This window comes from Falco peregrinus, chromosome 1 (assembly GCF_023634155.1).
Source record: "Falco peregrinus isolate bFalPer1 chromosome 1, bFalPer1.pri, whole genome shotgun sequence".
In the NCBI taxonomy this organism is placed as follows: Eukaryota; Metazoa; Chordata; class Aves; order Falconiformes; family Falconidae; genus Falco; species Falco peregrinus.
In genome coordinates this window covers 113119722-113146384 of record NC_073721.1, presented here as the reverse complement: position 1 = coordinate 113146384, position 26663 = coordinate 113119722, and the positions used below count along the sequence as shown (strand labels likewise).

The 26663-nt window shown below is 36.5% G+C and overlaps 1 protein-coding gene across 2 annotated transcripts in view; it reads left to right on the top strand.

Moving 5' to 3' along the window:
- Positions 1-26663, top strand: part of UNC13C (unc-13 homolog C) — a 178401-nt gene that overhangs the window by 55695 nt on the left and 96043 nt on the right. For both annotated transcript variants that reach the window (XM_027792581.2, XM_027792579.2), the window contains exons 7-11: positions 2570-2797; positions 7950-8091; positions 17411-17580; positions 20697-20812; positions 22203-22366. In XM_027792581.2, coding sequence (XP_027648382.1) covers positions 2570-2797; positions 7950-8091; positions 17411-17580; positions 20697-20812; positions 22203-22366 — 820 coding nt within the window. The remainder of the gene's footprint in view (positions 1-2569; positions 2798-7949; positions 8092-17410; positions 17581-20696; positions 20813-22202; positions 22367-26663) is intronic.

Below are 26663 nucleotides of genomic sequence, written 5' to 3'. Positions count from 1 at the left end.
CCGTTCCTTGAACACTCAAGTAGTATTTAACAACATGAGCTAAAATTTAGCAATACCTATAGCAAGAGTTAATGTGTCATTGATTATAAAATGTGTAGTGTTCTTCCATCTTGCTTTATATGTCAGTCTTATTGAAAGATAAAATGGCCTGTTGAGCACTGCAGGAATTTAAATTTTTGCTTTCAGCATTTTAATACCCTTCCGACTAGACAAGTGTTTCTCTTCTACTACTCAGCTCCAAGATGGACATTTTTTGGTTTTTTTTCAAGAGTACACTTAGGTTATTCCAATAAAACATGTATTGTAGAGACATTGATCAGAAACGCTTTCCTCTGACAGACAAAGGACATTTTATAAGAACTTCATGTCGGCTTTTCAAGGGCTTCTGAGACCAGGTATGATTTTTTAGGGAGAGAAATCTCTTCAGAGCTCTCCTGGGAAGAACCATGAATAAAACCTGTGACAGCATGGTCTCCCTATAATCTTTTTTTTTAAACAGTAAAAGCTGTGGTAGGTTTGATGTTCCAGACAAATCAGCAAATCACCTGAGTATTTTCTTTGTTTTCTAGACATTATAAAATAAGGGTAGACTTGACATACCGCCTCAGGTTATTACAGTCTAGAAGTTATTCTCACATAGATAATATCTTTTGAATTCTTCTACCATCCTTATCTACTTACTGAAATTATCAGTAATGACAATTTTAATGGAGAGAGAAACCTGTCTGTTCCATACCTGTGGTATATTATTTTCTGGGTGGTCACTCAAGAGGCCCTAAAATTTAATACTACTACGGCACAGGTGTGGTGTCTAATGACTGAGTTGTAATACCACAATTTAGTGATTCCTTTTTTCTTTTCTTTATTTTTCTTTTTTTTTTTTTTTTTTACACTGGTAATTTGTAGTAATGTGAAAACAAAGCATGCAGCCATTTTGCACTTGGAGCAAGCTGTGAATAATTGCCAGTGTAATGGCAAAAGAGGGCAAGTGTTGCTGCATCTCAGAACTGACCCTGCAATACCTGTGTTCTGTCACTAGGTTTCCAGCTGCATGACACAAGCCTTTGAAGCAAAGCGATGTATTACTTTCTTGAAAATACATTCGTTTTAGTTAGATGGTTTTCTATTATCTACTGCCACAATATTTACATCTATTAGTACATCTGCATCTTTCTATTTCATAAACCTATCCCTGGCCTGCAGTTCTTAAGAGCAGGGTAATGCAGGTTCACATCACTCTTAACACAATGAATTTGCAAAATTAAATTTCATAAGATTCTCTGTCCTCATCTCACTCTTCCCAGAACCTTCTTTGCATCTACTAGACGCAGTATTCCTTGCAGAAATTCCCTGGGTGGTTCCGGTGTTAGAGTTCTTGGAAAAGCATTCCTTTTAATCTATTCAGCTGAAACCCGAGTATAATGTCGTGTCTACTTTTTAGGAGCCTAGGCATAGGAGAGCCCCTTAAATAGCCATCAGAAGATCCCACTGTTAACATGGAGCTTTGTGAAGCACTCCTTTGTTCATGCACGATGTTTAAAGAAGGGATAGAGTGCACTGCTGATCCAGAGTGAGGATGTCATCAGTGTTACAGGACTGTTTGACAGTTAGGGTAGTCCTAAACTAATCTAAATGCTTAAATCCAGTGAATGTTTACATTCAGTAGATGTTTTAATGCTTCATTAAGTGGATTTATGTGATAATTATATTTTTTTTAATGAACAATGTTCCAGGAAGGAATGAAAAACTTTCCATGAGTGCAGACAGCATCAGCAAATATTGAGATATATCTTTAAGCAGTTAAGAAACTGTCTGAAGCTGCTATGCATCTTTCTTTCTACTATTTGCTAAATCTCCACTGTGAGAGAGCATGTCAAGAGTTTGGATTAATGCCTCACTGCCAAACAAAAAATTCTCTGAAAAATGAGGTGAAAACACCTGGCTTAAATATTGTTTCTACTAATTTGGGGGAGGGGGGGTGGGTTGTCCTAACGAACCAGGTATGGTTTCTTGTACCATTTTACTCCAAAAGGAGAGAAAGCAAGCAGTGAAAACATCATTATATTATTATGACTTAAAAAAAAGAAAGAAATATTCTTACATATATATATTCTGTTATTTTATATATAGTAATATATATTATGTACTTTATATATATTACGTATTCTAGTAACAGAAGCAAAGGACAGAGCAGACAGGCCAAGATATTGCACAATTCTACACACCTTTCTGGAAGAATCAGTACGCCTAATTATGTAAAAAAAGTTACTCAAATATTCAGATGTTTTCACAGTACCGATTAGTACTGAATAGTACTGATTCAATAAATATTTCTAGGTTTAACACATACTTGATTGAAGTTGAGTATCAACCTGTCATGTTAAACTAAATGAATTGATAATTTTACATATCACAAGGAAAAAATACAGGAGGCTTGATATTATCCACATGAAACGCATATCTTCTTTGAGTACTGCAGTACCGAGAATTGGCTGGAGACTCTAGGGGGAAAAAAAGAAATACAATAGCAACTTTTTAATAAAAGTATTGGCTTTTTCTCTCATTTCAGGAGCTGCTGAGAAAAGTTCCAAACATGGTGCAGAAGATAAAACACAGAATATTATTAGTGCTATGAAGGAAAGAATGAAGATTAGAGAAAAAAATAGACCAGAGGTGTTTGAAGTGATCCAGGAAATGTTTAATATTTCCAAAGAAGATTTTGTACAATATACAAAAGCAGCAAAACAAAGTGTTTTGGATGGAACATCCAAATGGTCAGCAAAAATAACAATTACAGGTAAATTTTCTAATGTTTGCTTTAGGATCTCTTTCTTTCCTAGTCCCCTTGTTCAGGAATAAGATTTGTTATAATTAGACCTGGAACTGTGTGTTCATTTGCATACCTGGTGCATCTATAAATAGTTGAATTTGTAGCATGCTAATTGGAAGAGGTTTAAGCTACAGCTGTTGGCAAAATTATTTTATGTGCCATGTAAGTAAATGGTTGTCTTGTGTCTCCTCTATCTCTTACCAGTATCTCCTGTGCTAGTGCTTAACTTTTTGTCATCAACTGCAAGAGTTAAAGTCCACGACTGCATTTATGGGTTTTCAATGGCTGTGATGCTAAGAGCATTGCAGCTTGCAATTCCAGACCCCATTAGTTTAAAACTCATCATCCATTCTTTCAGTTTAGTGATGCTGAGCCAGGGAAACCTGCGCACCCAGAACATACTCAAGATTGCTTACAACCGCATTAGCCTGGTTGCTCATGAAGATTTCCAGGCCATCTGACTGACATTTCAGCTTTTGAATTAAAACCTCAGCACAGAAAATCTAAATAAAAGCTCAGCTGACTACAGAGGTCAACCTGACTATGTGATATTGGATTAGAGACAAATAGAGATTAAGCTAAAAGACCAAAGAATTGAAAGGCAGTAATGTGAAACATTAAAGGACTGATTAGATTTCACATCTAAATTAGCCTCAATTTTGTTCTAATGTAATGAAAAATAATAAACCCTTTTCTGATATTAAAAGTAAATCAAATATTTACCCTTTCTCCAGGATTTGTATTATTCCTGTTATGTGGGATAAGGAGATTAACTTTAGGAACTTATTCTTAGATTTTACTAGTCAGTTTTTCTAAAAATGAGTGAAACAAAAGCTATATTTTTTAAATAAGTGGTGTATGCTTAAGTAACACATGCATTTTTCTCACTACTTAACAGGAACTTGCATAAAAGATATGTTTAAGTCAGTTCTTGGTGCCCAGTGTTTCACATCTGTACATATGGTAATTTTCATAACTTATTTTACAAGATATTTTTCATATATCCTCTGTAAGATCAAACACAGACACTCTGTAAAAAAATACTCTTTTGTTTATGAAACAAGTGGCTAGGATACCCTGACTAGATGGATGGCATCATTCTAACAAGTTACTCCATAAATGTGTAAATGTTTTCAGACTGTCTATCTGCTGGGTAAACATCACTTTACTAGTGTTGATACAAAACTCACGTATTGCTGAATGGCTTGTTTCTTCTCTTTTAGAAGTAAAAATCATACTCACTTGAGTTCTTCAGAACTATGACCTGATAAATGAATCATAGAATAATTCAGGAAGTGATGCTAGAAGGGATTTCTACAGTATATTCAAACCAATTGCTAAAAGCAGGGTTAACTTCAAAGTTAGATTAGCTTGCTCAGGGCTTTGTCCAGACTGGATCTGAAACTCTCCAGGGATGGAGATCCACATTCTCTTTGGGAAATCTGTCCTGCTTACTGGAAAAGCTTTTTCAGTTATTAACCACTCACATTGTAAAACCATTTTCCTTATATCCAGCTGTGATATCTCTTGCTTCAGCTTACGGATGTGACATCTTATTTCACTGTGTGGTTTGAGAATAGTCCAGCTTCATAGAATCATAGAACAGTTTGAATTGGAAGGGACCTTTAAATGTCATCTAGTCCAACCCTCCTGCAAGGAGCAGGGACATCCTCAACTAGAGGGGCTTGTCTGGGAACTCATTGTCTCTGCCACATACTCTTTAGGTAGTTGAGGACTGCAGCTTAATCTCCTCTTAGTCTTCGTTTCTCTAGGGTAAGCAAACCAAGACCCTTAGCCTTTTTCCATATGTTATGTGCCCCAGCCTCCTAACCAAATTGACAACTCTCTATTGACTTTCTCCAGTTTGTCAGTCTGTTTTACTGGGGACCTTCAAAGTGCAGAAGCAATATTTCATCCGTGTGTGGCCTCACAGGTGCCAAACAGGTACAAGTGAACACTTCCTTCAGTTTGCCAACTATACCCTGAGGAGAATTTCCCACACCAAGTGAAGAAAGTTAGAGGCAAACCTAAGCTAATTGTTGGCTCTTAGAGAAAGATGGAAAGAGAACCCAGGCTTCCTGAGGAGCAAAATATTAACAAGTTGGAAAGGCAACAGCAGTAGTCTTTCCTGCTGGTGTTTCACAGATACGTACTTCCACATAAATAGCTTAGCGTATGTTGGGTCCTAAGTTATAGAAGACTGTAAATTCCTTCCCTGACTGGCATCATGCTCTACTCATCATTAATAAATAAATAAATAAATAAATACATCAGAGGTTTTTCTGCATTTACCCCTTACCCCAAACTTCCTAAGCCAGGTTTCAATGCATTTGCTGCAGTCAAACTTGATGGCTTCTGTGAAGTCTTTCTTCTTTACAGTAAGTCCTTACAGTATTTAGTGATGAGATGGGAGAGTGACAATAAAACCCCTCTGCACTGCACAGAGGTTTGCTGGTTATCTCAGCAAATGGTAAAAGGGTTTTCAAAGATGAGAAACACATTTTCCTCTTACAAAAAGAGAAGCGTTTCCAATTCCCTGTCTTTCTGTAATGACAGCTGGCTGTCAGTAGTATGCTACCTAGCAGATATTTTTGAAAAAGTGAACGTGTTTAAACTGTCCTTTCGAGGTAAAGGTGACGTTATAACAAGGAGTGAGAAAGTAACTGCTTTTTGAAAGAAACTTATGCTATGGTGAGGGCATTATGAAAACGGGTGTTTGGAAATGTTTCCATATGTGATTTTGCTGCCAAAACCGATGTGTGTCACCTACAAAAACTCTGACCTGTGGATTTAAAAAACTTGGATATGGAATTTTCTACCTTGTTTAAAAATCTTCCAAATGAGAGGTTCCAGTGGGTTTTGAACCTATTTGTTAAAAATATAAATCTGCAACGCTTTCCCATTACTTTGCAAGAACAACTGGTTGACATCAGGCAAGACAGAAATTTACCAGCTGAATTTCAACAAAAACTTTTGTGTAATTGGTGGATGTGATTTAAAAATGAGTGTAGTGATTTAGTAAGTGCAGCCAGTGATACAGTTCTTCCATTTGGATCTACGTGTCCTTGTGACATATCTTTTTCAGCTATGGCAGCCATTAAAACTGAGTATAAAAGCAAACTGGACTTACACCCAGATCTTCAAATCACTGTATCACAAAGTGTTAAATCAATATTTTCAACAATAATGATGCATATTCAGTCACATTGCTTTCACTAAAAATATTACTATTAGTAATATGCTTTTTGTGAGAACCAAAGCTTTTCTGTGACATTAATTTTTTTTTAAAAAATTAAATATTATTTTGTCTTAATCTCACATTTTTTCTAATTTCTGGTTTTGTGTGTGGTTTTGAATGTACATAATGTATTAGCACACTGGTATGTGTATATAATTTGGAAACGATAAATGTATTTGGGCTACATGCTCGAAATATTTTACTATAGTACTTTTAGATTCCATGGCAACCTTTTTTATGCATCAAGGAAGGGTCACTGAGAGATTGAATTGCTTTCCAATGATGAAATGTAAAGCTGGCGTTCAGGAGGGGAAGAAGTAAAACATTGGTCAAGTGGACCATGAATTAATTACTCCATGAGAGTTTGTAGGTGTGTTGTTAGCTACACATAGCTCTGTAGTCCAGACTCAAGCCCAGTCACATTTGGGTCAGTGCGTAAACTGTACGTGGAGCTGAAGAAGAGAAGATATGTGCCAGAAGAAATCTAGGGAAAATCTGGGATTGTGAGTCAGATGGTTTAGGAAAAAGGGAGGCCATTCTGAAGGTTGTGTGGGACAGTGCATGAAACTCAAAAGAACAGTTGTTGAGTGTTGGGACTGTCACCAGGCCTCTAAAGCATACTCATGGCTGCCTTGTGTTCAGGCCAGCATTATAGTTAGGAGTTCTGGAAAACATGTTCTAAGCTGGCACTTAAATCTCCTGCACGCATAGGAGAGGAATACTTCCTTGCCTTCTAAAAATTTTCCTTTGGATCTATAGTGAATGGGGAAGAGAAAATATGCTCTAGTAGTTTCCTAAGAGTTAGTCTTTTCAGGAATGAGGAATGTGAAAAACGTAACAGAACCTTACGGTTTTTTCACTGAAGTCAGCAGATATGTCTGAACCCACACTGGGAGCTGATCTGCTGAGTAAGAAGGTGCCATTTTTATGTAATCATTTTTCTGAGTGCACTAAGGGAGACTCATTATTCAAAATGATTGACATAAGAAAATGTTAACTAAATGTTATCACTTGAGAGGATTTAAATAATACGTGCAAAACAATAAGATCAAGCTCTGCTGATGCCAAGAGCCATGGCAGGTGTTTTAGCTGCAGCTCTCTGGGTTTGGTAGGCTGCTATTTGATGGTTCTGCTTTTTCCTGAGATTTCCAGTTTTGTGAATTATGATGGAAAATCAAATTGTGTGTATTTTATTTGCCACAAAATACATATAATTTAATTATGCACCAACATTAACTGTCAGAAAGACTGATGGATACATAAACAGTTAATGATAATTGATCTGAACTGTCACCCTGTCTGTGACAGAATAGGAACTATTCTGAAAATCCTCGTGGTTCATCTCTCACATGAGGAAAACCAGTCATAATCGTATCCCTCAGGTTTAGTTACATAATCTACAGTGCAGATTTTTGAAAACTGGAGGTTTTATTTTGGAAACTTTAGTTTGGATCTTTGGAGAATTTTTTTAAATCATTATTTATTTATTTGGGGAAAACTGAAATTTTAGGGAATTATTAGACTCAAGCCAAGTTATACAACAGCATTGTGTTACTTGCCATGTTGATTAAACCAAAGTTTGAGAAGAGTATCTGAATTATGCATGGTAAGAAAAGTATTTGCTTTGCATTCTGTAGTGAATCTTTAAATGTATTACTCTTTTAAACTATATTTGCAAATTTTGTAAGTCCAGAAGGGTAGTTAGACCAGCCTTGTCTATCTCCAGGGTAACAGATGTTGGGAAAATTCATCTAGAAAGCTTTGTTTCAGGAGCCCTCAGTTTGAGGTCTTTGTTTCCTGTTGCTGTTGTCATTGTCTCATTTATTTCTTGGCAATGAAAGGCTATGAGGGCTAAAGCACATTTCCCTCCTTTTGTTGCAGTTCTTTGTGCTCAGGGCTTACAGGCTAAGGACAAAACTGGCTCAAGTGACCCGTATGTTACTGTGCAAGTTGGCAAAAACAAGCGGAGAACAAAGACTATTTTTGGAAACCTGAATCCAGTATGGGATGAAAAATTCTATTTGTAAGTATAGAAGATACTGTAGTTTCTTGGGTTTTTAATTTATGTCTAGGTAAAATAATGCTACCAAGTGAAATAATTACTTTAATTTGAAAATATTTGTTGGCTATACTATGCATATTCATAGCATTAATAAATTAGCAAGTTCTGAATGGAAAGAGCATATAAATTTATTGTGACTTTATCATACAGCAGTCATACAGCTCATGATTATGTCTTTTGGGGCATCTACTGGTGGTGTCTATTCTAATTTTTTAGGGAACTTAAGTAACAGTTTTCAGACCTTGACCTTACATACCAAACGTTTGCATTATAAATGCCTCCCTACATCTCAGATACTGACCGTGCAAGTTAAAGGTGTTTTTATTCAACATTGCAACTCTCCCGGGTGAAAGTAAGGTATCTGAAAGTAACTGGTATGCTTCAGTCTTTGGGCAGGGCTGTTTGTAATACCTCTCCTTTCCAAGACTGAGTGTTGTCAGGAAGTCTGCTGTGACGAGGGTGTGGTACAATCCTCTCTCCTTCCTTTGGCCACAGCCTCTGAGCTGAATACTGTAAAGTTTGGCGTCAGCATATCACAGGAGTTCAACCTGGACTGCAAAGTAGATGTTTCAGTCTGTACCGGATTGACTAAGGTTTGAATATGATTTCATGCCAGTTTTAGTTCCTAGAACTTCTTTTGGAAAGACATGTTACAGTGCAGGAAATCCCAATTCACAGGTACTGTGCTGTTCCTTCCCTGAAAATACTGCCTTAGGATACAACACATACCTGACTGAGAATAGTATCAATTTGCTCGCTGTTATTCCTCTACGTGTAGCAAAAGTATTTCAGCATTTATTCTTTGCTCAGTTTGATTATATGTGCCACAGTACATGATGTGCACTTAACTGCCATTGTTAAAGCCAGTCAGGGATTTCAAAAAGCTAATGTAAACCTTAGGCTTCCTTTGGAAAATTTTAAGTGAAAGAGAACTATTTATTTAGGCAGACTTTTAAAATTGTTCAGAAAAGTTCCAGCCTACCCTGAAATCATCTACCACAGTATTATCACACAAAGTTCTTATGTATTCTATGGAAGCTGTGTGAAACCCCTGGTAAATTATAAAAATATGAAATTATAATAATAAAAAAGGATATACAATTTCAGTGTTTCTAAAATACAAAGGGTTTTTATGCATTTTTACTGAGAATATATGCAAGCTGTTGACACATTATAATAGTGGTATTATGATAGTGGTACATTTCATTACTATGTTATAGAAGTCTAATATGTTTATGCCTAATAGTGCTATTCAAAATTAGATGTTAATTTGATACAACTTGATGGAATCATGTGTCAGTGATGATAAAAATGATGTGTCATTTTTTTTAGGCAACCTTGAATTTACAAAGCAGCAGAACAACAGCTCAGGATCCCTGTGCAACAGACAGTTTCAAAATAAGCACTCAGCACAAGTAAAATAACTGTCTTCAGGCTATAACATTGTTTAGTTTCTTCTTACATTTCTTTCCTACTGTATGGAAGACATCAGTTGTCATTATTCCTACCTACATTAGCCATGGAAAAATATTCTGTTAGGGATCAGGCATTTGAAATAGCGGTCTCTTTTCTTCAAGGAGCTGCAGTGTCATAACACGAGAAGTTGCCTTGTTATCATAGAATCATTTAGGTTGGAAAAGACCTTTAAGATCGTCAAGTCCAACTCTTAACCCAGGACTGCCAAGTCCACCACTAAACCATATCCCTAAGCACCGCATGTAGCACAACAGCTATTTTCTTTTCTCTGTTTGTTTGGGTTTTCTTACTAAAATCTGCTACCCTATTGGTGAGCAGGTTATAATTTTACTAGTGAGTTTGAAGGAGGTATGACCAAATATGCCGCTTCTATTTGTCTGGAAGTGGTACTAGGTAATCCAACTATATTAAACGGTGTAGCCCATTTCTTTCGCAGATTCAAATGCCAGTACTGAAGATGAATTGTTAATTCAGAGAAAACACTCCGAAACTTTTTACAGGCTTCCACTATACAGATCATGTTTTCAAATGTTGTGTTACTTCAGTAACAGTTGAAGTGTCTAGCTCATTGAATGACTGTGAGTAACGAAAGGTAGGAGATTAATTACTCTCTAGCATTTAATTGCATGAGTTGCATAGGGTTAAAGGTGCATGATCAGGTCAGCAAATTTGGCATGAAGCTGTAAATGTACTTTCTCAAAGATGTGGGCAAAGCTATCATAAAATCCTTGGAAACGTGAACATACTACATATTTTTTTCACCCAGCATTAAGTATTACTATCATTTTCTGCTCTAGCAATAACATAAAAAACCCACAACCACCAAACCTTACTATAGCGTAAATCTCCTGAGTAACTGCTTTGAACCGAATACATTTTCAATCATTTTTATAGCACTTGTACTTTCTAAAATAGTTATCTCCCTGAATTATTGAATGCATTGGATTTCAATTAAAAGTATATGAGAATTTCTAAAGTGTATTAAGTAAACTATAGATGTTTAACTACAAGATTAAATCTAAAGTAGATCGATATAACTATCTCATTGACTCAGGAACTTTCATTAGGCTCTACTGGTGATATTTGATAGCCCTATTTAAAATCAAATGCTAATCATCATTATAACTCCTAAATGATAAATTGCAGAAATAAAATGTATCTCAAAGTCTTGTAATCGTATATTTTCTCATAATACCAAAACATGCATTTAAATCTCCTCATCTGTTCCAAAACAAGGACTTGGAAAAAAGACTGGCTCCCCACTGTGCATTTGCTCTCTCATAGCAGATAGAGTAAGAGTGTGTTCTACTTTGCAGAATCACACATAAACCTGATACAATTATATGGTAAGCAGAGAGTGAATATTTCTCACAAAACATAATGTAACACTCTGCTAAATGACCATGGGATATTGGCATAGATTTTAATATGGGAACTCATAAACCGTAACTAAAGTAGAGGTTACATACAGCTGCATGCACCTCAGTAGAAAAGCAAGACTATCAGAGCAAGAATATTTCTTTCCTTGAAATGTATATTTTTTTATACACAATATAGAGAAGTAAATAGGCCAGCAGATGCTCCTTAATGAATGTAATATAGGTGGTAAGGGCTTTGATCTTTTCTATTGGCGTTATTAAAAAGGAGATAACAGAGCAGGTTTTATTTTTTCAATAAAACATCAGTGATAGGAGAGTTTTTTCAATGCCAGAACAAAGGAAGAGTCTTACAAGCTGTCTGTCACCTTCCCTCTTCTGGTTGGGTGTGGCATCTCATACAGGAAGAGGGGCTGCATTTTTATTTTTTAGTTACAAGGAAGAGAGATTTTGGCGATACAGTTTTCAGCTTTGTACAGACTTCTGGGTCTATACTCTATAATAAAACTGTTCTCCACTGTCATTCATTTCTTGACTATTTTCAATGGTTGATTGCTGAAATATGGAAATCTGCTTTTTCTGGCAGTGTTGTCTAGCAAGCACACATCTCCAAATTCTTGTAAGAATTATTGAAGCAGCTTAAGGATTGTTTCATAAGCAAGAGTATATAAGAGAATTATGTTACACAAAACCAGTTGGGTAGTAGAAAAATACAAATTAGTTTACTGGATTTTTCCATTCTAAGAATTCTTCAATAAGCAGTAAAGTCGCTGAGAGACATCCTGCTAATTAAAATAACTGTATCTCACAGCCTCAGCCCCAAACAACAGAGCAGAACACTGTTAAACAACAATTCAAATGATAAATTGTTTGTTCAGCAATAATGTTTTTCAGTTTCACAGTACAGTGTGTTTGGTCTGAGTCTTTTTTTTCAAACTGCTGTCAATCTAGGTTAATTTTATACATCTCTTTTTGTTATGACAGAGTAAACTAAAGCAAAAAAAGGCATAATTAGTCTCATTCTGCTATATCAGAAAGCATGGCCCATGACCACACTGTTAAAAGAATTGGGACTGTCCAGGCTAGAGAAAAGTAGTGAAAGTAAGGATGTCTTTAAACACATCCTTTCTCCTGTGAAGACAAAAGGAACAATCTTTTTTCCTTGCTTACTATTATAGTAGAACAAGAAGAAATAGACACAAATTCTTTTTAGAGAGGCTTAAATCAGACTTCAGAAAAACTTTGCCAGCAGTGGGGCTACTGACGTATAGAACAGATAGATTTCCTGAGACACTACGCACCTTGAACACTTAACAACAATGGACAGACGACTTATAGCAATGCCGTGGGCGTATCTGGTTCTGGCTTGCAGTAATGGCAATAATAATAAACATGAGGGTAATACCTGCACTTCACTCTCCTACTATCTTCCAGAACTGTGGGGTTTCTTTATACTTTTAGGACAAAATCTCTTATTATCACTTTCCATTCTCTGTCTAGACTGTATGACATCCAAGATATTTTAGTATAAGAGAATAAAATTAAGACTTTAGCAAGGTTCAACTCTTGAATTGTTTTCCATGCATTACCTGCTATACAAAATGTATTTCTTATGCTTGTGTGTAAAGTGGCTTAAAAAACACAATGATCCATTATTTGCTATGGTTGTGGTTTTTTTTAAATCTGCTATGTTTTGAGCTACTTATTCTCATAGATAGTTCATGCAGCCAAGCGGCACCTTGATTTTTATCTGCTTTCCAATTACATCAGTGTTGACTCACTGAATGAATATAGCACTTAAAAGTACAAATTATTGTCTTCCAAAATCTATTCCTTTAGTTTGTGGAAGACATCTTAGGTATATGTAATGGTCTACAGCTAAAGCAACATCCATCTGAAATAACAATATGAGTGTATCTATGGTTAGTATCACAAAGTGGTATATAGCATGTTTTCTTTAAATGGCTTAAGAGTATACGTCCAAAAAGAATTTAAGTACTTTTGTAACAGGCTAAACAGAAATAGAAGCTACCAAAAAAAAGAAATTGGAAACAAAATACAGCAAAAACCAAAGGCTGTGTACTTCAGTTACAGTAGACCACAACGATTCTTCACAAAGTGCTTTTACATAGGCAGGCTGGCAGTCTTCAGCTGAAGTAGCCTGTTAAAGACAAATTAAAAGATCTTCAGGTTTGTCCATCAGCAACCAGAGTGACTTCTCTGGAAATGTGGCAAGTCATGTTGGCTCTGGATTTGACCTTTCTGGAAACTTGCATAGGTAAATATTGTTGGGATGTTGGATATCCTTATTGGAGAGCAGAGCGAATGTTTATAGTGTAGAAGAAACTTATCTCACACTTTCCTGGTGTTTTTTTTTTCACCACTGTTGTGAATAAAAATGTATGCTAATGCTTCAGGAGAAAAAAAAAAGCTAAATACATTTTGAAAAGGAGGAACGGGCACTATGAGAAAGAAGTAAGGAAGATGGTTGTAGAGTGATTTAATCTGTCTGTGAATCATTATCCCAGCTGTAAAACTGGAGTAAGAATAGTGTAATGCTTCCCTTTTTTACATTTCTTGGTTCTGTCACATTTGAGAATATTTTTTAGAAAGAACCTGGTCATTGTGGCATTTAAAAATTTTCCTGTTAGAGTGCAAGTTCTTCATAGGTTCTCTACCACTAGCTGTCTACGCTTGAACTGGTTTGCTGAGTGCTCAGGGAATGCAAGACCAGTTCTAAAGAGATGTCTGTCTTATTATTGACAGGAAAGATTTTTCTCCTCTTCTTTGGAGGTCTGATTGAAAGTAGCGTATGTGTGATTTTTAGACTACTCATTTGTGAAATGATTGATTAAAAGTTGATTTAGAAAAAAAAGGTAAGCTACAAAATGTGCAAAACTGGAAGTGGGCAGGCAAAGGTGTTGCAAAGGCAAGTCGTCAGTCAAGTTTGTTTTCTGTATCTCAGATGTAGCCTCATTTGTCTGCTGATTGCTTACAGAATTTCACCAAAATAGTTTATTTTATTGGAAAAATAATTTTCTTCTCATTATAGAAATAACATTTTTTTAGAGTAGGGAAAAAAAAACAAACCTCTCCACCTAGACTTACATTTGGAGTATGCAAATTTGTTAGTGGATGTAAGAGTTTTTACTGAAGACTCCAAGGTAAGAATGCTGTTATAATGAATGTATTTAATTTTGGCAGTGGGTAATTATTCTCCATACATTCCTTACCAGCTTCTTTATTAATTTGTATTTATTTCTTTACTGAAATTAGCATAGTATCAATTAGTTGTTATTTTAACACTGGGTGAAGATCTCTTAGAGGAGGTATACAGTAAGGCCATGGCAGTGCACCTAATGTTAAATTTACATTGGGCTGCTATAGTAAAGATAATTTGTTATTACAGTTTTTTATTACTCTAGCCATTAGAATAAGCAGGAATGCTGTGAGGATTATTTCATGTCTGTGCATTATTCTGTAAAAGCAGAAGTAATGTAGCATCACCAGATTGCTGATAAATTATTAAAACGATCTCTTCTGTCTAACATCTCTGAATATACTGCAGCTTTTCCAGTTTTCAAACACATCAGTATCTTCATTCTGTGTATGCTAAAGAGCATTTCGCTTTCACCTTCCTATATCACACTTTAGTGAATACTTTTACTGAGCATATAAAGCAGAGTGGCTAGAAGAGGAACAATGAAAATAGCCTATGTTGTCTTTGCCTTGAATTCCCTGAGCTCATTTTCCGGGGCAGGTTAAGCAGAAGCAGGAATTCCACCCAATGCTTTTTGCAAAGCCACAGAGCTTCTGCACAGATGTTATCGGTGACCAAAGCAGAAAGTGCACCTCATTATATAGTGCTTTTTGGGAGAGGCTGGGCAGGTAAGTAGAATCATGCAGAGACAGCTCTGTGGTTTTAATAGTAAATCTTCCTGCAGTCTCACTGGCACAGGGTACACCAGTAGAAATATGTGTTCATCCACACTTCTGTTCTTGCGTCACAAATCTGTGGTAGTTTGGGGGTCTTGCACAGGAACATTACAAACCTGTAGCAGAGCTGACTCAGTGCTAAAGGCTTAGACACAAAGATGAACATTTGAGGAAACCCATTGGTTGTGATAGGTCTCACCATGTTTCAGTAACCTAAGGTTAATGGATAAAAAGATGTGGGAGAGACAAATGAGGATATCAGGGAAAGGTGCAGTCTTCCTGAGTATCTCAATAAATATTCCTTAATCAGCTAAGTGTACATCAGAAGAAAACTGATGTTGTCTCAGGAGAATACAAGTACAGTATTTGTACTGAAGTACCATTTAATGACTTCTTATATGCAACATCTCCCTGAGAAGAAAAGCAGGAACAAGATTTCTACTAATAGCACATATATAGTGATGTGGGTCACATAAATGATGGCCTCACCAGCGATGGATCTCCCTAAGCCACTCTACAAATCCCCTGTTTAATATTTCTACAGGGTGCACAGCTAAATGCAATTCAGGACTTTAGCAATGTTAAGCAATAATTCAGGACTACATTTCAGGAAAATTAAATGGTTTCTGGGTTTAGTTTAGTTTCTTAAGGCAAAGAGGTTTATTTGATCCATCTGTGTCTTCCTATATTTTATATGTCCTTGCCTATAGCTTTTGAATTTTTTGGTCAGTCAGAGAAATTTCACAGATTGCCTAATACTACATCCATCATGTTCTATCAAAATAGGTGGTCAGACAGAGATGAGATCCTAGTAGTGTCCTCAGTATGAGCTCACCCCATAATCGACAGGGTTATGAAGGAGTAATTATGAAAATCCCAATTATGGGAGAAGATTCAGTATGTGACTGCAGTTTGTTAGATGTCAGGGAAGACAATCATAAGATAAAATTAAATTAAGCTTAATTAGTTTTGCTAATCACAGAACAAGGTGGTTTTTAATTATCGGCGATATCTGCAGTGTTAAAATTTGGAATACAGGCACAAGCATTTCTGTGATACTGAATGTATCTGATGTCACAGTGAGGCAGATTAAAAGCTGTGCATGGCATTTTTAGTGACTGATTGGCCTTGACAGTAATAATACCATTTAAAACACTTTATACTTCCAAAGCCCATTACCACCACTAATTAATTCTTAGAACACCCCTGAGGGGTGCCATTTGGGAGATAAGTTATAGTATTACTCTTTTAATGCTGGAAACGCTGAGACAGATGACTGAGCAGTGATAGTGCTTGGAATAGAATTCAAGTCAGAACTCTTAAACTAGTGTCAAACGAAGACCTTGCTGAAGATGAAAATTTGCTGCTACAGTTTAAAGCTACATTTAAAGATACACAAACATTCATAAGATCTAAAATACTTTTTAGTATTACTGAATGGATATAAACCCCATCCAGTTAGTACAGATGCATGAGTATGACATGGTTTATAACTGCCACCAGATCTGTACTGGCTGTTAAAAAGTCATTGGAAAGTTTTTCACTACCACGGATTTCTGCAGTCAATGTTGGGATATTTCAGTGAAGTCATCAAAAGCCAACACTGACCAACAGTGAACAGTCTTCAGTGTGGCTTATAGGAATAAGCAGCAGTAAAGTTTATTTTCCATTTTTGTGGAAATACATGCAGTATGGGCTGGAAGTAATAATTTTTTATTCACCAGGAGCTCTGCAGGTTGCAAGTGAAGCCACCTCACTCTCATACATCCAGTAGTTTCTTAAATCCACTCAGCTTATGAGAAGCTAGTATGCCACTTCAATTTGCAAGGAATTTTTTAGCACATGGCAGTCTGTCCCTACTCCTCCTTACCAGAGCATGGAGGTCTTGGAGAAAAGTAATGTATCTTCTAAAGAAAGCAGTTACTTATTTCCCTAGGTTTTGGGGTTTTTTTAATTATGTGTCTTGTGCTGTGAAGTTTGTGCATACTTGCTGGGGTTTTTTCAAAACCTGCCAGATACTGGAAATATTCTTTAAGATTTTCTCACTTTTTTATTATAACATTATAGGCTACTATTTTTGCAGTCTGCTGTATGTACTACATAGCATTCCTAAATGAATAAACCTGATCTAACAGTATGTTTTCTAAGATATTTGTTAAATAATAGTATCAAGAAATACACATTGTAAATTAATTAATAATTTTAATGAGGAGTTCATTACATTCTTAAATAGACATTCCTAAATACAATCCATTTGTATATATAATTCAGTCAAGTTATGCTCTTTACTTTCTCTTATATACAGTAATTGTAGTTTTGTCCCTGGCAGTGTGCTATCGCCTTTTATTCCACTAAATGTTGCAGGTTGTTTGTATTCTGTCACTTTATGCATTTAAGCAGGTATATGGAAATCAAGGACAGTGAATTAGACAGCAGTACAAATGCATGTAGCTTATGTATCACATTTTGTATTTTATTATTATTTTTTACAGTGAATGCCATAATTCCACAGATAGAATAAAAGTGAGAGTATGGGATGAAGATGACGACATTAAATCTAGAGTGAAACAACATTTCAAAAAGGAATCAGATGACTTCCTTGGGCAAACAATCATTGAAGTAAGAACACTGAGTGGAGAAATGGATGTATGGTATAATTTAGGTATGAGTCTTACTAATTTTTTAAAAACAAATTTAGGTGGAATCTCAGCATCTGTAGATTTAGGACTTCAAAATATATACCTTTGGTACCAATACATACCTTAGAATCTTCTGTATTACAGGTTGATTTAAAAATGAAAGATACATTCTTGGGTTTGATCCAGAGTTATGACAATTACAGAAAGCAGAATAATCACAATATCAAAGAAAATTAGTTCTTTTTAATGAAAAATTAAGAATATGTAAGAAAACCCAATATTTCAGACTAGTTCATTCACAGTAGCATTCTGTGGGAAATACATCTACAAAGTTACATCTAGCAAATATTTTGCTTGTTGTCCTTATTCATTTCATCATATACTTTTAAAAATTATGTACCATTCTGGGTCTAATCATCTTTGCTTTTCACAGTGGTTACACCTGTGGTTCTTCATGAAACTTGCTTGCTAGAGTTTTATGTTCTGTACATGTCAAATGTGTCTATAAACAGAAGACAGCCTGCTGGAGCTCAAAATGCTCTCTGCTGTGCTTAATGACTGCACTTGCTTGTCTGGACAGGTCTTAAGAAGTATCATTCTTTCAACCGGAAATAAATCAATGAAAGCATGTCTCTGAATATATTTCCTTTATCTAAATCTAAGCATGCAACTGTTCTTCAGTTCTAAAAATCTCTTCGGGTGCACTAAATGCTGTGGAGTAGCTCTTTAAAAGTTAGTCTCCTATATTTGATAACAAAAAAGTGATATTAACATTTTTATGTAGGTTGCCTGCTCTTTGAAAATTTCTGGTGAATTATGTGACATAACTTTCTGAAATTGTAGAGCATTTGTTTCCGAACCAACAGTCCTTGTTTTCCCAGTTTCATTTCCCAGTGGCATTTATAGATCTGTCAGGGAACCATTTGAGTTCTCATTGACAATTGAAAGAAAGCCTTGCTTTGTTTCCTATTTATAAATGAGATTTTTTTAAAAGGTAAGGAAATCGAGTCATTATGAATCCTGAATTTTATTCCTTCAAAAATTTCAGTGACTTAAACTGATATAAATTATTATGAAACAGATTTTTAAAACAAAGCTTGTTGAACTGATTTGATTGGAAGCATTTTAATAATATTGAAAATCTATGTGCTCTGCAAAAGGAAGAATCTAGAATAAAAACCTTTCAGTCAGCATCTAAAGAGAAGTATTGGTAAATGGCTCATGATAATTCTAATATTCTAAAAAGACTGGCATGTTTTATTCTGATAAACATTGACATAACCGCAGTACTTCACATCATAGAGAGGAAAGAGGAGTGAAACACTCAAAACATTTGGATTTGTGGAATGCCAATTCTTATTAATTGTACTGTTCATCACCACTCGCATCACAGCACTTTGTGAAAGAATCATAAAAATTCTAATATCTATTGACTCAGCTATACTGCTGGAGTGGATTGGAGAAGTGAAAATTGAAGCCAAAGAACATCAGTAACCTCCAGAATGGGCAACAGCAACTAAACAGACCAGTAGAGATCATATAAACACAGTTCTTCGTATAATTTCCTCTGTGATATTCATCTTAGCTCTGTGATCAAGTTCTGCTAAGAACATTTTGAGTTTCAGTTTATTGGATTTGTGTGGTTTTGGTAGCCAGGGGGCTACAGGAGTGGCTCCTGTGTGAAGCTGCTGGAAGCTTCCCCTGTGTCCAATAGAGACAGTGCCAGCCGGCTCCGAGATGGACCTGCTGCTGGCAAACACCGAGACAAATCAGGGATGGTGCTAGTGTCTCTCTAATTAAATATTTAAGATCAGCAACTGTAGCCAAAGAGAGGGATCAGAACACCTGAGAGCAACAACTGCAGACACCAAGGTCAGCGAAGAAGGAGGGGAGGAGGTGCAGCAGGCACCGGAGCAGAGCTTCCCCTGCAGCCTGTGGTGAAGACCATGGTGAGGCTGGTGAGGAAGGTGTCCCCTGCAGACCATGGACATTAACGGTGGGGCAGGCATTCGCCTGAAGCCTGTGGAGGACCCCACACCAGAGCAGGTGAATGCCCAAAAGAGGCTGTCATCCATGGGAAGCACAAGCTGGAGCAGCTCCTGGCAGGACCTATGGCCCTGTGGAGAGGGTAGCCCAGGCTGGAGCAGGTTTGCTGGCCGGGCTTGTGACCCCTTGGGGGACCCACGCTGGAGCAGTCTGTGCCTGAAGGATGGCACCCACCAGGAGGAACCCACACTGGGGCAGTACATGAAGAACCGCAGCCTGTGGGAAGGATCAGGTTAGAGAAGTTCTTGGAGGGCTGTCTCCCATGGGACAGACCCCCCACGCTGGAGCAGGGTGTGAGCTGGAGTGTGAGGAGTCCTCCCACTGAGGAAGGAGCAGCAGAAACATGTGCTGACCTGACCCCAACCCCCATTCCCCATCCCCCTGCACCGCTGAAGGGGAGGAGGCAGAGGAAATTGCGAGTAAAGATAAGCCCAGGAAGAAGACCTGGGCGGGTGGGGGGAAGATGTTCTTTAAGATTTAAGATTTAGGTTTAGCTCTCATTATCCTACTCTGATTTGATTGGTAATAAATTAAATTTTCCCCAAGTTGAGTCTGTTTTGCCCATTGATGATAACTGCTGAATGATCCCTCCCTGCACTTTTCTCCACCCACGAGCCTTCCATTATATTTTCCCTCCCTTGTCTGGCTGAGAAGGGGAGCGATGGAGCAGCTTTGGCAGGCACCCAGTGTCCAGCCAGGATCAACCCACCACACTCAGACACAGTGGTTCAGGTTGTCGCTAAAGTCCTCATAACTAAGGGAAAATATCAGTAATGAAAATAATAATAACTAGTACAGTTACCAGCTCGAAAATAGAAATAATTTCTATTGAAAAGGGGAAAGTGTCAAATAAAATGTTGTGCAGCCTGGTTTGAATTTGGCAAATAAAATAAGAAAGATTCTTTCCTTCATAGTTTGGAATTCTGCTTAATGGCTTGAACCATGTGTGGAGGTATTAAAAAAAAATCTCTTGTTTTTCACAGCAGGTCTTTCTGGCTTTAAAAACATTATTAAGTTAGAATGATTTATGCAAGCTCATATGATATATATGTGTTCTTGGTAGTTACTAATATATTGTTTTTCTTCTCTTCAGAAAAGCGAACAGATAAATCAGCTGTCTCTGGTGCCATTAGATTGAAAATCAACGTTGAAATAAAAGGAGAGGAGAAAGTTGCTCCCTACCACATGCAGTACACCTGTCTACATGAGGTATGTTGGCAAAGTTAAGGAAAAAAAGCTACAGAACGTTAGTATCTACGCCGCAGGACAAGTTTATGTTAGATATCCCACCTTGTACTGCTGATGGCATACCAGGCTCAGAGTCAAAGGCAGAACAATGTATTGCCAACAGATCATTCCTGCCAGCAGGAATCAGAATAAGAAGAGGGGGAGTCAGCTAAGTTCTCCCTGTGCTGTATTTTGGTTTAGTATTTTGGTGCTCCATACGTTGTTGCTAACATCAGGAAGATACAACCATTTCTGCGTATTATAGAAACATAGCTATTAATTGTAAAGGACTTCTTTCCTGCTGCGTTAATCCATATTTTGCAGAGAGTGAGAAAAAGCAGAAGTACACACAATATAAAATTTTGTTCTCCTGTTGTCTAGATTATTTTTTTCAATATCGAAAAAAAAAATCATCACTGATAAACCAATGTGTATTTTGAAAGATTTTCTTGTACTTGATTCCTCTTCCCTCAAACAGTGATGCGCATTGAAGTTCTATTAAAAAAATACAAGTATTTTCTGAAGGCTGGTACTAGTACATGGCTGAAAGCTCAGCACTAATATATATTAGGGCATTTGTGCTCACAGATTTTGACCTGATATTGTAAAGTTGCAACCTGTGACATAAATGGCAAAATGTTGTTGCTTTAAGGTAATCCATGTGACAGTTATGTCTATTTACCAAAAGCAAAACTTTTTCAATATTTTGGTGGTTTTTTTGGAAATAAAAGTCTGTTGGTCATTTTTTAGATACATATGGAGCAAGGTAATCTGAGAATTATTCTGTGACATTAACATTAAATTAAATACTAGCTTTGGTCCTAAGATTGCTAAATCTAAAATTTATAGCGTGCCTTTCACTACCTGAGAGGCTTATGCACTATTTCTGATATGTTTCCTGTAACTTACAGTTCTTAAATAATGAATTTTAAATTTATTGGTCACAGATCCAATTGAAGGTGAAAGACTATGTAGTGAGCATTTTAAACATCACAATTTCATTCATTAGCAAGGGCATATGATAGAGAAGAGAAAGTTTCTGCACAATTTTATGTTGTAGTCTCTCTGTGCCAGTTAACTGATGTGACCTTATATCAAGGAGATGGATCAATGTGCTGAATCACAAGCCTGCACTACCAGAGTTCTGTTACAAAAAGCATGTTTAGAGTCTTGGGGGGGGGTGGGGGGGGGTGTTGTATCAAATGATGACTAGTTACTGCCATTCTTCAGCAAATTTAAAAGAAACAAAACCAAGACACTAAAAACCCCAAACAGCCAACAATGAACATATTGATGCCTATTATATAGGATATCCTTTCAGACTGCTACTTAAAAGCTGCAAATTCCTATTTGAAATATTTCTTACATTTAGAATCTGTTCCATTACTTGACGGAAGTTAAATCTAATGGTGTTGTAAAAATCCCTGAAGTGAGAGGTGATGAAGCCTGGAAGGTGTACTTTGATGATGCTGCACAAGAAATTGTGGATGAATTTGCAATGCGCTATGGAATTGAAGATATTTATCAAGCTATGACGTAAGTATAATGTTTGGTTTTCTGCTCAACTGTCAAGAATGTGTTTGAGGGAAGTGATGGGTTTCAAGCCTTCATGCTTTTGTTCTCCATTTCACTCCCATTCCTGATCTAAAATTCTTATCGTTTTTGTCCATCTGGTTCTCATTGAAGTGCTTCTCACCTGCAATAGGATTAAAGTAATTTATAAGCTGTTACTAGTATTACCACTAATGCATTTCTCAATACTTATGATCCTGATATGTGGCAAGGATCAGAAGGACTTCTGCTGTTTCAGATGGGATTAGAATGGTAGAACAGGGTTTCACTCTGTACGCCTTTCTAAGAGTACAGAAATCATCACAGAACACCAGCAATGGCTATAGTAAACTTCCATAGTATACGTAAATAATGCATGCAAACCATTTTTGATGGTATTAAAGCCTGTTGCCACATTATCTGTACTAAAGTAGCTGTCTGATCGCTTTAGAACACAACACCACTGAGCATAGAGGCCTGGGGATACAAAAGCTCCATTCATGTATTCTTAATTTTTCCATTGAAATGTCTGCCAGCAAAAAAGACTGTATTCTGCTTCTATTGCAGCCATAGGAAAGCAGAGGACTCCCAGTGTCCTCTAAAGAAGAAATACAGACTTTTTTCCCTCTAGAAAGCTGATATGGAATTTTTAATCAGAACATGTATCTTGTTTCCTCCATCTCTTTACAGTACATACTAAAAAAACTATCTTAAATATAAGGGCACGTAAACATGTGAAGATTTATTTTTATTGCAGGATATGACGACACCATCTGCTGTTGCAATGGACATGTTTATATAGCTTATTGTAAATTATTGTACTGTACATCTATAAAATAGAAAGGTAGAGCATGTATTTGAAATCTATAGGGTTTTAATGCCCTTCCTCCAAGGACCTTAAACAATATTGCACAAAATAATTAATTAAGCTTAGGTTCCTTTGTGGTATTGTATATCTATCTGTACTACCTATGAAGGAACTCATGCATTGAGTTTCATGAATATTTGGGGGTTTGTGTTTCACTTCTCTTTAGCCATGTATGTCTTTACATCTTGATTAAGTGGTGTTACTTATTAACTATCTCAGTATTATAATTTAGATTTGGTATGCCATTTTTACCAAAATGTTAATCTCTGAAATGGTAGGGTTGTTCCTGCTGTATGTATCAAAATGAATTCATTTTTATGAGATGAATTCTCAAGAGCTATTGATGCCAAGGGAGGGCTGTTACTACTGTTTTGCTTAGGAAATAAAGCAGGACTGATTTAGCATCAGTGTTTCCTCTTAACTATAACCCCAGTAGTTGGTTATCTCAATACAACATGCCTGTATTTTTGATGGACAACCTCAACTGAAAAGTTCTTTTGAAGTTTCTTTTCCTTCGTCTCTTAATGAATGCCAGTACTCTGAAATTTTCCAGAGAAAGTTTGAAACTAATTTTAGAAATTCAAAGTCAGCATTACAAAAATAGCAATATAATTGACATGTGAGTGTTAAAAGATTTTTTTATTTAACAGTGTTAGAAATGGACAAGTTACATTGTCATATAAAGATACTTTATTCTTACAGAACATAATATACCAGATATTCATGAAAAGGAAGTGCATTTAGTCTGCACATCTAAGATGCAGCTGAGCAAGGACTGCAACACATTTTTCAGGAATGCTTACTCAAAAATTCTAACCAAGCCATTTCACATTGAGTGACCCACTTTGGTTTGCCCTCTTTTTGTTCTTGCTTTCTTCTGTACCTTTTCTACCAAAATTCCTTGCTGTTAACAGCTGCAAACCAGGCATTTGAAGGCAGGTGTAATAAGAAAGTTATTTCAGTATTGGTAGTCACAGGTAATTTACATAGGAAATAAAAGCTAAGATTTCGTTGCCCTGTTACGCATGTCCATTTATGTTTTAAAATGTTGCATGTTAACAATGAGCAACCCCTATTTGAGGGGTAGGCCACTTCCTATTTAAGTTAGGAGTAAAATCAATAATCAGTGTAATCTCAAATAATACTTGGAGAAGAATACGTATCCAGGTGCATTGTTTTCCTGATTAATCTGCAGACATGTCTCTTGGAGCACGCAGACTTTGGGGACGAGAGTAGTGAAGACAGTAGTTCTGCCATGGGGAATTTTCTTTTGGACTATTATCTGTTGGTTTTATTTGCGTTTATGAGATCACCTTATTCTCCTGGAACAACATTAATGGCTGGGAGAAAATGTGCAGCTTCTTGATTTGGAAAATAGAATAATCTATTTCCATTTGGTTATGATGTGCTTCTAGTAAAGTAAAAGTAATTTTCTACCATACAACAGAGACAGAATTTGAATTTAATCACTTGGCCCAAAGGAATATTATGTAAGCATTTTATGCTTGAGAATCTCGTTTCAGAGTATTTCTGTTGCATTTCTCATAATAACATTGTAAATTAAAATGTTTGCATTTGTAAATGCAAGACTGAGTGTGCTTTGATAGCCCATGATCCAGACCCCAGAGAGTATCCACGTGCTTCTTATGCACTGTATCAGGCTGAAGTGAATTTTAGGGTGTTGCTAATGAGGTGTTCTTTTTGTCTGAATGTAATTTTTTAAATTCATATTTGTTTGCAGTTTTTAAATTACCTATTATATAAAGTTTTACTGCCACTTAATGGTAGGCAGTTTTGACCCTTTTAGATGTGGGTAGACAGCATATGCTGGAGTGGGAACATATGCCATTCTGCATTTCTGAACACAACGTAAATCTGATTAAGCCTCCCTACAGTACCACTTCCTAGAATAATTTGGCATTCTGTTCTGCTATGGTAATAAACAACCCCACTTGTCTATCATTGCAGGTTCATACTGGCAGCTTTTTTATCTATGACCATCCTAGTAAACCCCAGTGATTTGTTTCTGGCTCTCACGTTAACATTTATTTATATTTATTCCTTTAGAGCACAGAAATAATATTTCAAAAGGATAGCCTTGATTTTTCCAAATACACCAAGTATACTCATCAACCACAATTGTGGCAGCTCAGCAAAGATAAACAATAATTTCGATCAGTTTATTGTTTCAGTGCCTGACCGCTTCATGGAAAATCGGTCCAATAGGTGACTGACTAAAAGTCCTGAAGACATAAAGCTCAAGCTCTTTTCCTCTCTCAACCAGCATCAGCAAAGAATTTCTGCATTTTCTGTGATTTAAAACATGCCACGTGTGAGTTAGTCTAGATCAGAGGGAGATTACCTGTGCACCATCAAAGATCTACTGGAATGTGTGTATCAACTGAAAAGATATCATATAGATGGTTACTTTTCTGCTTGAGTCATTGTCCCCAGTGAGACCTTTTTCATTAAACTTATAAAGAGAATGAATTCAAGTGTGATTGCACCCGTTATTGGAGATGTCTACATTTTTATGAAACTAAATAGAGACAGTTCTTCCCTAAAGGATGCCTGCTTAGATGGGATGTCTTACTCTCAAGATATGGATTCTAACTGCCCAGTTCCTAAGCACAGAAATATGCTGTTAGGTTACCAGATATGGAATTCATGTGAATATAAAATCACCCATTGACCCAAATCCAAAATACAATAAAAAGACTGCATGTGTTGCACTAACTGCAGCTTTTTGAAAAGTCTTGACTGTATAGATTCCATAATCCACTCTTCTTATAATTATTATATTCCTCCACTCCTTGTGGAGTCTGAATTGGAAAAAGAATCAAAGAAAATTACAGCAATTCTTATATGGGTCAGAAGAGGTGGGGTTTTTGTGATAAACAGCAGCCACATAGACTCTGTTAACTACACAAATGGTATGTGTATAGTCCCAAAAGTCAAAGCACACGTGTGAGAGAATAGGAAAGAAAATAGATATGACAGAAAACAGACTAACAAAAACAGAACAGCAGCTCAGTGATCCAGCTGGCCTTTATTTTGATGACTGTATTGATGGATGGTGATTTATGCTGTAAATTCAATGTCTGGAAGGAATCGTATTGGAAGTTTATCTACATATATTAAGCCACCCCTCCACCACCAAAAAAAAAATTTTCTTCCTCTCATTCATCTGTCAACATAGTCTATTTCTCTTTAGAAGGCAAAAAGCAAAGCACGAATCAAAACAGTATTTGGCTAGACACTGACATTATACAAGATGTCAGCATCCTGGATTTACTGCGTAGTGGAATCAAGTGCAATAAAAGCTCTATTAAGATCTCCGCTTCTCACTGGCAAGAGTGTCACCACAGGTAGAACCTAATGCTTCTAAATCAGCAACATAGTTCTCACTCCAGC